This window comes from Rhipicephalus microplus, chromosome 1, assembly GCF_043290135.1.
Source record: "Rhipicephalus microplus isolate Deutch F79 chromosome 1, USDA_Rmic, whole genome shotgun sequence".
In the NCBI taxonomy this organism is placed as follows: Eukaryota; Metazoa; Arthropoda; class Arachnida; order Ixodida; family Ixodidae; genus Rhipicephalus; species Rhipicephalus microplus.
The window spans coordinates 8562933-8575590 of record NC_134700.1 but is presented as its reverse complement, the minus strand read 5'-3'; the positions used below and the strand labels follow the sequence as shown (position 1 = coordinate 8575590).

The 12658-nt window shown below is 44.4% G+C and overlaps 1 protein-coding gene across 6 annotated transcripts in view; it reads right to left on the bottom strand.

Moving 5' to 3' along the window:
* Positions 1 to 12658, bottom strand: part of LOC119178190 (ATP-binding cassette sub-family C member 4) — a 2441444-nt gene that overhangs the window by 1869029 nt on the left and 559757 nt on the right. For 5 of the 6 annotated variants that reach the window (XM_075869787.1, XM_075871012.1, XM_075871549.1 and 2 more), the window contains exons 6-7: positions 6449 to 6526; positions 2358 to 2521 (exon numbers count right to left, since the gene is read on the bottom strand). In XM_075869787.1, the coding sequence (XP_075725902.1) occupies positions 2358 to 2521; positions 6449 to 6526 (242 nt within the window). The remainder of the gene's footprint in view (positions 1 to 2357; positions 2522 to 6448; positions 6527 to 12658) is intronic. The other variant, XM_037429379.2, reaches the window with a different exon arrangement.

Genomic DNA, 12658 nt, shown 5'->3' with positions numbered 1-12658 from the left:
CCCTGAGGAAGGGACCGAGTCGGTCTCGAAACGTCGGGCTCTTTTTGAACTGTGGCTGGAGCAATTTCAATTTTCTAAACTCTCCAAAGCTTTTCTGACTTTTTCTATCATTACTGGTGGGGTGTCATCTGGGTTACTGCTAGTTTTTATTGTATTAAACTCGTGGTTGTCCCGGCTACTGTAAAGATCTCTGTAAAACTTCTCCGCTATTTCAACTATCCTATCCATATTGGTAGTTATTTTGCCTTCTTTGTCCCTTAGTGCATACATCCAATTTTCGCCTATCCCAAGTTTTCTCTTCACTGCTTTGACGCTTCCTCCGTGTTTCAGATCGTGTTTAATTCTCTCCATGTTATACCTTCTTACATCGGATACTTTACGATTATAAATCAACTTCGAAAGCTCTGCCAGTTCTATTTTGTTTGTTGTACTTAAGACTTTCATGATTTGACGCTTTTTAATGAGATTCTTCGTTTCCTGGGAAAGCTTGCCAGTGTCCTTTCTAACTACCCTGCCTCCAACTTCCACGGCACACTCCGTAATGATACTCGTCAGATTATCATTCATTGTATCTATGCTAAAGTTAGTTTCCTCACTAAGAGCCGAGTACCGGTTCTGAAGCGAGACACTGAATTCCTGTACTTTCCCTCTCAGTGCCACCTCATTGATTGGCTTCTTGCGTATCAGTTTCTGTCGTTCCTTGCTCAAGTCTAGGCGAATTCGAGACCCTGTCAATCCTTGATCACTGCATCGTACCTTGTCAATTACTTCCACATCCTGCACGATGCCTGGGTCTATTTCGTTCTTATTTTCGCCATTAGGGCTCTTTAATGTCCACTTTCGGTTTCCTCGTTTTCGGTAGAAGGTATTCAAAATCAGAAAATATCACGTTCTGCGAATTCTACTAGTAGCTCTCCTCTGGCGTTTCTAGTACCGATTCCATAGTCTCCTACTGCCTGGTCTCCAGCCTGCTTCTTCCCTACCTTTGCATTAAAGTCTCCCATCAGTATAGTATATTGTGTTTTTACCTTACTCATTGCCAATTCCACGTCTTCATAGAATCTTTCAACTGAAGCGTCATCATGGCTGGATGTAGGTGCGTAAGCCTGTACCACCTTCATCTTGTATGCTTTATTCAGTTTATTTACAATACGTACCACCCTTTCAATAATGCTATAGTATTCCTCTATGTTGCCAGCTATGTTTCTGTGAGTTAAGAACCCAACTCCCAGTTCTCTTCTGTCAGCCAAGTCCCTATAGCAAAGGACGTGCCCATTCTGTAGCACCGTATAAGCCTTATCTGTCCTCCTAACCTCACTGAGCCCTATTGCGTCCCATTTAACACCCTCTAGCTCCTCGAATAGTACCACTAGACTTCCCTCACTAGATAAGGTTCTAGTGTTAAACGTTGCCAAGCTGAGGTTCCAATGGCAGCCTGTCCGGATCCAGAGATTCTTAGCACCCTCTGCTGCATTGCAGATCTGACCGCCGCCGTGGTCAGTTGCTTCGCAGCTGCTAGGGACTGAGGGCCGTGAGTTATTTGACGTATGCATGTGGGAGGTAGTGGCCAGATACTGCACCAAGGTGGCCAATCCTTCTCTGGTGAGGGAGTGCGTTCCCGGCGGTGGTTACTGGTGAGGCCGCACCCCAGGCCTCTTAACGCAGTTCCATCACCACGCGGATTTTTTTATCCGGTTGGGAACTGCGTGGCACCAGGATATGAACCACGGACATTTTGCAGGCGAGGCGGATGCTCTAACCACTACGCCATGCAGGGATCAAGGACATTTGCGACGGCCTAGACATTAGACCACAATAATACTCCATCTTGGAGAAGTGTTTAGCCTCACCCCCTTTTTTTTGTATAACACACTGTGAAGAACTCACGCTCTGTTAGCCATTGAGTGTTTATCAGTAACGCTTGAGCGCTCATTGTCGCCATGTGATTGTATTTTTGTTTGCTTCATTTTGTCTTTATTACGTAAATGCTTTGATAAACACCTTGGAAGAAACAAAGGTCAGGCTGTGTGGTACAACACCTGTTTACAACGTGACTGACCCTGTTTTGATCGCCACTGGCACCCTGGATTTCTTTATATGCATCTTTCTCAATTTTTCGATCACGCAAAGATGACAATTTTTCGCTAACAACCAACAACGCCGATGCCGAAATTTTTGCGAAACAAACTCTCTAACGCTATCGCGTTAAAACGGCATTCATTCATCTCTCTGTCTGTGTACGTTCACACTAGCGCCACCTGCTGAGTGAGTCATAAACCCCATGACAGAGAGACAAGCATGTATAGGCCCACAGCTTCAGGGGCTTCGCTCCTAGTAAAGGAAAGAATACTTCGTACCTGAGCCGTGAGAATGCCTTCCCGAGGCATCCCTGGAAGGGTATGTAGAGGAGAATGAATGAGATTCCCGCTATGCAGCTGATGCCGAGATGCTGCCACAACACCCACGTTATGACGGCTGTCTGCAGTGGACCCGCAACCAAGTACGGCACGAAAAGCACTGACTGCGCACACAAAGCAAAAGAAACAGGGTAAGCAACGATCCCTTTCGAAATGACATCACAAGCATAGGATCAAACAAGCATCCAATTTAGAATGTAGACAAATTATTCAAGATGTGCATATTTACTTTAGAAGCGTAGCACAAATTTTTGTCTTGAAGGTTTCAACTCTCCTGTACGCATGCACAATCAGCGTCAAACGTTTACAGACCACTATGCTTAAGAAAACTTTGACATGTCCAATACTGTTTACTGTATGCTGACATGTGCATGTTGCCACGCGTTTGAGAATGAGCTATGGATTCAATAGAAGTTCAAGACCTGCCGAACAAGCGGATATATCCAGCTTCTTGTGTTCCGTGCCCCTTCGTACAGCGGGCTGTAGATGAGCATGGTACCACGTGTCTGTGTATTTTGCATGCAAACACAAAAGGAATATTGGATGAGTAGGAGGGGTTCAACAAAAAACAGTCCCCTTCATATGGCTGCCCTATCTAGTGACGTGCTGCTTTGTTCCCCCGAAGCCAGGAAGAGAAACCACAGAAAATTTCGCAGAGTTTTATATATATTCATCGAAAAATAATCGAAATCAAAAGCCATCTTTTACTTCTCAGTGGATGTATCGACATGGTCGCTTCAGAAATAAAAAAAATGAAAAGGTGCGGCCTGTTACATGGCACTAAAATGGCATGTCACTCTTGGTTATTCGTGCGTTCGCCGTCACAGGGTGTCGGGGGATCATATCTGATAGGTCCAATTTATAGCGTCGGGGCATATCTCCATTTTCGCGCTAGGAGTGGAAACCTAGCGCACCACTCTACGTCGTTTTATATATGTTTTTGTGGAGCAATCGACAAGGAAATCCTCTTCCCCTGACGAAAACCCGAGCTGTGACGACGGTTCTACGGGGCTTTTGAAGCCTGTTTGAATGATGCCTAGTTCTGGCTCAGGGATGGACAAGTGCCATTTCCTCGGAGAAGAAAAGCGGGTATACTGTATAAGTGCTACATAAGCACGAATTGGCTAGACACCGACAGGAAGCGAAGTGGAACGTCCAGCTGCAGTTACTGGCTTTAAACTGGACAGTAGTCGGCAGACTTTTATTCTCTTGTCAAAAAAACTACGTCAAAAAGGCGCCTAGGTAAATCCCAATTTATTCATCAGTAACAGCTAGGAAGCATAAGCAACGGCGAATCTTGTTCAGTGGCTCAAGACGCACCATCCAAACTTGAGAGTATGGCGGCGACAGTGCTCGACCTGATGCTGTGGCGTGTAAAAATTTCGATGTAAATATTTTTATTTGCACTGTTATATAGACAGAGCGAGATATTACCCAACGAGGAGTATGCAGCAGGATAAAACATTGCGGGGGGAGGGGGTGCGGCTGACTAAAATTTGAGAAAGTTAGTTCATTACGCCTACTGACAAGAAGTAATATGTACACCATATCATGCTTATTGCTAGCTTCATTTAACTTACTGAAGGTATTCAGCGGTTTTCATCACGCATATACATAATAGAAGGCTGCTTGACGCGTCAGGGACAGAAACCCAAAATTGTGTAAAAATTGTTCCTCGCGCTCAGGATTTTGTCGTCTTTATAGGCGGTTTCAATTCACAAAAATACTATTTTTCTTAAAGCAGCTTGCTGGGCTACTTAGAATAGTGAACATTGATCTATTTTCAGGGGCTAGGTAGAAAAAAAAAACACTGGTTGATGCCACCTCCTGTGAGAACCGGTGAAGCACGAATGAGGAAGGTAATTCTGAATCGTCATATGAAAATCAGCACCACTTTACGAGGCGGCCGTAAATTACAGCGTACATACCTTCCATATCTTCATTATCATGTTTGCGCCTGGCATTTGAGCTCGTCGTCAGTTACAAATACCAAATTTGGTAAATTCATAGCTATCAAAACGGCCGCGTGTGCGCTATGGGCATGTAGGCATGTTTTACGTGACATGCATATCATGGTTATCATGTTTGGACGTGTCATATATCTTCCTTCACGTAATACAAAATTTGGTATATGGGAAACTAGTGAAACAGCCATGAGCTCATCATGAACGTGGTAAGTAGTCATATTGTTAGATGACACGCAGATTATGATTATCGTGTTTGCACCAGTCATACACTTTCGTCATCCACTCACATCACGTAACGCCAAGTTGGGCATATTTGGAGCAAGTGAAGTGGCCGCAGGCGTACTATGAGCGTAGCATGTCGTCGTGTCTTACACGACACGCATGTCATCATTATCATGATTGGGCGTGTCATTTATCTTCGCCATCCACTTGCGTGTTGTAATACGATATGTGGTATATGTGAAGCCAGCGAAATGACTGCGAGCGCATCATGAGAAAGTTTTGTAGTCATGCTCTTACATTATACACATGTGATGCTTATCACGTTTACACCTGTAATATAATTTCGTCATCCAATTGAGGTTACGTAATATCAGATTTGGTGTATGTGAAGCTAGCGAAATGACGGCGAGCGCGTAATGAGCGTTAAATGTAGTCAAGTTCTTACATGACACGCATATCATGTAGATCAGTCTGCACGAGTCATATCTGCGTTCATAATTATTTCACGTCACATATAATAAAATTTGGTGTATTTGAATCCACCAAAACAACCACGAACGCATCATGAATTGGCACCCAGTCATGTTCTTACATGACACGCATGTCATCGTTACCATGTTTGCACCAGTCATATACCTTCGTCATCCCTTCACGTCACGCAATACCAGATTTGGTATATACAAATTTAGCGAAACGACCACGAGCGCTTCATAAGCGTGGCATGTGGTCATGTTCTTACATGACAGACATTTCATGTATATTGTGTTTGCACGAGCATGTACCTTCATCTTCCATTCACATCACGGAATATCAGACTTGGCATATATGAAGTTAGTGAAACGACCACAAGCGCTTCATAGGTGTGGCACTAGTCATGTTCTTACATGACACGCATGTCATGTATATCATGTTGGCACAAATCATATACCTTCACCTATGATTCCCGTCTCTTAATAACAAACTTTGTTTATGTCAAGCTAGCAAAACGACCGCGAGCGCGTCATGAGCAAGGCATGCAGTCATACTTGAATTGGTATAGCGCATTACGGGGAAGAAGAAACGGCCGAGCAGACCGACACAAGAGGACAGAGCGCTCTGTCCTCTTGTGTCGGTCTGCTCGGCCGTTTCTTCTTCCCCGTAATGCGCTATACCAGTTCAAGTACGACGAACCAACTCGCCCAATCTTCAACACTCATGCAGTCATGTACTTACATTACACGCATGTCATGGTTTCCATTTGAGGGCGCTGTTTTTTTAAGTGAATCATGTCGTACCAACTCGCCCAAGCAACCACGTTAGCTACTTTCATTTCTAGTACATTGGGCTCTTTTAATTGTTTCACCGTTCAGCCATGTGTCATCGTCGCCATGTACGTCTACGCCATGTGCAATGCCCGAAAGTTCTCTTTTCTTGTCCGGTACAAACAGCTCCCCCCCGACATTCTGCTGCTCTTCGGTGGTTTCAGACCTTCGCAGGGACACGGTCTTCGGCTCCTCAAGATCCTTAGTTCTGAGTGGCACCGACAAGCTCGTTTCTACAAGCAGTGTTTGTTTCTCTCGCTACAAGGAACTACGAACTACAATAGAGGCAAGAAGTGGCTCCATCACCGTGACCTAGCTAATGCGGCGGCGGAATTTCGTTGGCGGCAGATGCTGACTGAACTACGAGCTTCGCTGCCAAAAAAGCTCTCCCCGAGCAAGAAAGGACTGCAATCTCTGGGGAATGTGACTGTGCCTGAGAATATACGCAGTGTGCTTAGCCGCGGCCCCAAGTATGCTGTTGAACCAAGAAGGTCAAGGGCAGAACTTCTGGGCCTGGTCCACAGCATTTCTAGGAAAGTACCTGCTGACTGTGCCGAGAGGTGCGTTTCTGAGGGTTGTGACATTCTTTGTAACCATAGAGCAGGCTTGACCAGGGTTCCTGTAAAGAAGGTAAAATCCTTCCTTAAGGATAAGTCATTGTCCTTAGTAGCAGCAGATAAGGAGGGAGGTTTTGTTATTATTCCGAATGAAATTTATAACAGTGTCGCTGTCTGTGTCCTTCTTTACCTTGACCCTCGTTATTGGCGCTATTTTTTTAAGTGAATCATGTCGTACCAACTCGCCCAAGCAACCACGTTAGCTACTGTCCATTAAGTTCGCTATGCAGTCATGTCGTAGCATGCATGTTCTGCGATATGTCATATGAACGAAACCACCGCAAGTGCAGCAAGACCTTGTCATGTAAATCATGACATTCATGGCATACATGTCACGACTTTCATGTCATGACTAGTCAGCTATGTTCGGCATGCAGTCATGTTAGCCACGCCAATTGTTGTATGGATTCCATTATTCAAACGACTAGGAGGGCTAAAATTTGTAGGCGGCTAGATAGATAGATTAGATAGATAGATAGATAGATAGATAGATAGATAGATAGATAGATAGATAGAGAGAAAAAAGTGGGAACAAACAACTGATAAACACATACAAGCCAATATCACTAACATGTACAAGCTGAAAGCTAATTGAGCATATAATAAACAAAGCACTTATGAACTATCTAGAGAAAATAATCTGCTTTATCCGAACCAACACGGTTTTAGAAGGAAGCTTTCGACCACTACACAACTTTTAGAGATTACTCATGACTTTGCTTTAGCTATTGATTCTAGACTGCAAATAGATGCAATATTTATTGATTTTTCTAAGGCATTCGACCGCGTTCTGCACTCGTTGCTCATACAAAAACTTGAATCATTTGGGGTTGACTCAAAAGTCGACCATTGGATTGCCGCTTATCTTTCCAACCGCACCCAGTATGTTTCTTTTAATAATGGCGAGTCCGACCGTGCCGACGTGTTCTCTGGTGTTCCCCAACGGTCCGTTCTAGGACCAACACTCTTTCTCATATACATCAATGACATCTACACTGCTATGGAACCAGGTATTACAATGAGGCTTTTTGCAGATGACTGCGTCATATACTCTTCCACTAGCACTACAGAAGACCAGGTGAAACTTGACAAATCTTTCAAAAATATTGGGCAATGGTGTGAAAAACATGATATGCAAATTAATACAGACAAAACCCTGTGCATTACAATTTCCCATAAAAAGACACCACTTCACTTTCAGTACAACTTCTCTGGGGCAGACATCAAGCACGTAAATACCGTAAAGTATCTGGGGGTCACAATAACATCATCGTTAAAGTGGGATGTCCACATTAATCAAATTTCTGCACGTGCATTTAAACAACTAGGTTTTTTAAGGCGTAAACTAACAGGAACTTCCCCTCAAGTTAAATTAACAGCGTACAAGACGCTCATTAGACCCATCATTGAATATGCAGCTATAGTTTGGAACCCGCACCAAAAGAACATGATTGATGCATTGGAAAAGATTCAAAACCGGCTCTCAGGTTTATTTTTTCAAAGTATGCCAAGCGGGAGAGTGTTTCCGCGCTGCGTTTGCAAGCACGTGTCGCAACTCTTGCTAGCCGACGACAATTAGCCAGCCTGAAATTTCTTTTTCTTCTTTCAAACAACTTGGTAAATTTAAATAGGGATGATTACCCTAAAGCTACGCACCGTCACTCCAGTAGAACTAACAATGACAAATGGATACGCCCATTCCTGTCACGTTGTAACACGTTGAAGCATTCTTTTTTTCCCGCAGCTATAGAGATGTGGAATGACTTGGCGAACGACGTTGTCAGTGCACAATCACCTGAATCACTTTCACCGCTGTTGGAAATTCATTTAGAGGCATTGCAACAAATCTTGTGCTATCTTCGCCGAAATAAAGGTTTAAACAGTGTATCGCGCTTGTGCTCCCATATTGCTACATGTGCTTAACCGCCTGCATCTGCATATCAATGTTACCGTTGATTTTATCATGCTAAGTAGTCTTTTTCAGTGAAACACATGTGCTTTGTTCATTTTGTGCTTTATACTGTTATATCGTTATTTTTCTTTCCTTTTCATCTTTTAGATATGAAGTGTTATTTGCTCTGTACGCCCTCTCCTGTATAGGCCTGAAAAGGCGCACAGTATTGAATGAATAAATAAATAAAATAGATAGATAGATAGATAGATAAATTGATTGATTGATTATTTGATTGATTGATTGATTTTCGTGCCAGTAATTTGTGTGCAGAGCAAATAACGCAACACACAACAAAGCCTCCGAATTCATGTTTGGATCAATTACAGAAAAGGCACCAGATGCGATTCGTTGTCCGAAAGACTTAACGTTCTTCAGGAGCTACCGCGACAGACTTACAAGATATTTATGTTCTGCGAGAACATGTTATCAAGCTACATACCTACACATTCCCGGCAATCGCTCCGACATTTTGTGGGCTAGATTTAACACGCTCCTTCGTCGTGGTTGCACTACTGCCCCCGTATCCAAGGTAAAAATCAACGGCAAAGGTGTATAGGGGTCTATTGGCCGAGGCATTTAATATTTCTCACTCACATGACTACAACCGGAAGGGCGGATGATGCTTGCAAGTACGTCAAAAACCGAATGGTTCAGTCGTTGTTCCAACTCCTATAACCACCCACGAATTCTCGTCAACAATAAAAGGCATAAAAATAGCACCAATCGTGATGTTGATATAAATCAAATATGCCCTGTTTAGGAAGTCTGTGAAATTATTGTTTGTGTTCGGTAGCTAATTTTATTGTCTGCTTAACAAAGTTTGTTGTTCCTGTCAACATGTTAGGGACAGAAGTGACTGTTCTTTATAAAAAAAAGGTGATCGAAATGATTTAGGCAACTATAACCCTGTTTCCGTTTTGCCCGTTGTCTCAAAGGCCTTTGAAAAACTTTGACACACTCGAATTTCAAGTTTTATTGAAGAGCACAATTCACTTACGCCTGCTATGTATGGATTTACAAAATCGGAGGACCTTTCAGCTTCGCCTTTGAGTGTTGAACGTGATCACGAAATATGGCCCCTAGTGCGCCCTTCAACCACAAAGTGCATATTTATTATTATTGCCACGTTCCTTTCCTCAAGTTTTGTTCTCAGCCCGTTACATTACGTTCAGTGCAAACAACGCCTACCATGTTCGAGAAGCTTCGAGGCTTTAGTAGATCATTTTGTTAAGATTACGCCCACTTCGAGAACGTCACAGATTATTCGAGAACCTACGTCGCTGCTAGCGATAACGCTAGAATATTCGATGGCAAGCGTATAAATGCCGACACGCTTCGCTGCTTGTCGGTTGATCACCGCTATCAGTGCAAGACTGCTACTATCATTCGACTTTTCGTTTACTTCGCACAGGTTCGCCACAATAAACAGTTTATTATTCGACTCGCAGTGTACCTTGCACCTCCACCAGATGTCACGGGGTTGTGAAGTGAACGAAAGGAGCACACTGTGAGTCGAATGATGAACTGTTTATTTGAGTGAACCTGTGCCTAGTAGACGGAAAGTCGGATAACAGTAGCAGTCTTGGACTGATATCGGTGAATGGAGCATCAGCCGACAATCAACTGACGCCTGAGGTTGTACCTCAGGCGATCCTGAGGTACAGCCAGACAAGTCACCAGCGCGCCGCTGCCTACCATCCACATTACATTTATCTAGTGCTTTTTTTTTTCCCGAAGCAGCTGCAAGGAACATCGCGGCATTGTGTTAGGACACCTGCTTGTCACGCGAACGTGCGGGGTGCGATCCTCAACTGATCGAAAATTTGATCCTTTATTTTATTTGCTTCTCTGTCGATTTTTCTCTCAAGGACGATTTTTTCCTCACAACCCTCGGTGCTGACGCCGACGCCGGAATTTCTGCGACAAGAGTTCTCAAATGCTATCGCGTTTAAAAATAATTCTGCTGTGCTCGCCCTTTTGGAGCGAAAAGTGTAGATACTTACGAAATTCGAAAAAAAAGCCACTCGTTCTTGGCGTGTTTCTTCATTTTTTCGCGGCTTTCGATTTAATTAACCGTAAAATATTGCTAAAAAATTACACTGCAATAGTATTCGAGGCCATGCTGTAACGCTTACGGAAACTCGCGTATCCAGCAGACAAGTTGTATCCATGCACAAACGACTCTTTCTCTAGCTTGTAGCCTGTACTATGTAGAGTGCCGCAAGGCAGCATATTGGGACCTCTGGCATTCAACATATTTCTTAACAATAGTGTCACGGGTTTGTAACGTGACGAAGGGAACAGACTCCACGTCCAAGAAGAAACTGTTTATTCGGGATGAACTTGTGGCAATGCAAAAGTAAGACACTGACACTGACAGCGGCAAACAGAGCGTCGGCTGTCGATCAACTGACAAGCGGCGAAGCGTGTCAGCATTTATACCTTTGCCATCGAATATTCTAGCGCTATTGCTAGCGGTGACGTAGCTTCTCGACTACTCTGTGATGTTCCCGAAGTGGGCGTAATCTTAACAAAAACGATGTACTAAAGCCTCGAAGCTTCTTGAACATCGTAGGCGCGGTTTGCGCTGAACATAGTGTAACGTGGTGATAACAGAACTTGAGGAAAGGAATGTGGCATTGCCCCCCTCTGAAAAGGGCATCATTCCGATGCTTTCACGAAAGGCGAATGCACAATATTAAAACCAATAAGCAATAAGTACAAGCAATAAATCCCAGCAACAACAACAACAAAATACAGTCCTCAGGTTCGCGCATGGAATGGCTTGAAACGCATGCCATGTATGGCTACAGATCAAGCACGGCACTGTCGAGAAATCGTAATGCCATCGGGAATGCATTCGTAGTCAAGTGGATCAAGACGTCGAACTAATCTGTACGGTCCGAAGTACTGCCGCAGTTTTTCACTGAGCCCACGTCGCCGTATCAGCGTCCATACCCAGACACTGTCCCCGGGCTGGTACTCAATGAGGCTTCGTCGAAGATTGTAACGGTGGCTGTCGGTCACGTGCTGATTCTTGATGCGCAGACGGGCGAGTTGATGAGCTTCTTCCGTGTGCTTAAAGTAGGCCGTGACGCCGAAGTTCTCTTCATCAGCGACGTATGGAAGCACGTCGTCGGGCGTCGTTGCCGGGCTTCTTCCATAATCCAACTTCTGCGGCGTCATCTGCGTCGTTTATTGGACCGCCGTATTCTACGCGAAGGTCATGTACGGAAGGATGGCACCCCACGTGTTGTGCTCGACGGCAGGAGGTACTGGGATCGATACCCAGCCCTTCCGCCAGATGACATTGGGTCGTGACGTGAACGAAGGGAGCAGACTCCACGTCAAAGAAGAAACTGTTTATTCGAGCCGAACTTGTTGATGATGATTGATTTGTGGGGTTTAACGTCCCAGAACCATCATATGATTATGAGAGACGCCGTAGTGCAGGGCTCTGGAAATTTCGACCACCTGGGGTTCTTTAACGCGCACCAAAATCTGAGCACACGGGCCTACGACATTTCCGCCTCCATCGGAAATGCAGCCGCCGCAGCCGGGATTTGAACCCGCGACCTGCGGGTCAGCAGCCGAGTACCTTAGCCACTAGACCGCCGCGGCGGGGCCGGGCTGAACTTGTGGCCACGCGAAAGGAAAGCAAGACACCGACACTGACAGCGGCGAACAGAGCGTCAGCCGTCGATCAACTGGCAAGCGGCGAAGCGTGTCGACATTTATACCCTTGCTATCGAATACTCTAGCGTTATCGCTAGCGGCGACGTTGCTTGTCGAATAATCTGTGATGTTCCTGAAGTGGGCGTAATCTTAACAAAATGATCTACTGAAGCCTCGAAGCTTCTCGAACATTTTCGATGTGGTTTAGGCTACGATGTTCATTTTGATCAGCTACATACATTTTATATAAGGTGCAAACCTAAATTTCTTGGCAAAACTATACTTCTGGGCGGCATATACAGGCCACCTAATGCCTCCCACGAATATTGAGAAGCCATGTACGACTTCCTTGCAGAAAATACCAATTCACGATCAACTAATATAGTTACACGAGACTTCAACTTGCCATGTATAAACTGGTCTGAGGCTATCCCATGGTGGCGAACAGTTTAAAAGTGCTGACTTACTGCTGAAGATCGACTCCGTTCAACTTTTCTTTACACCA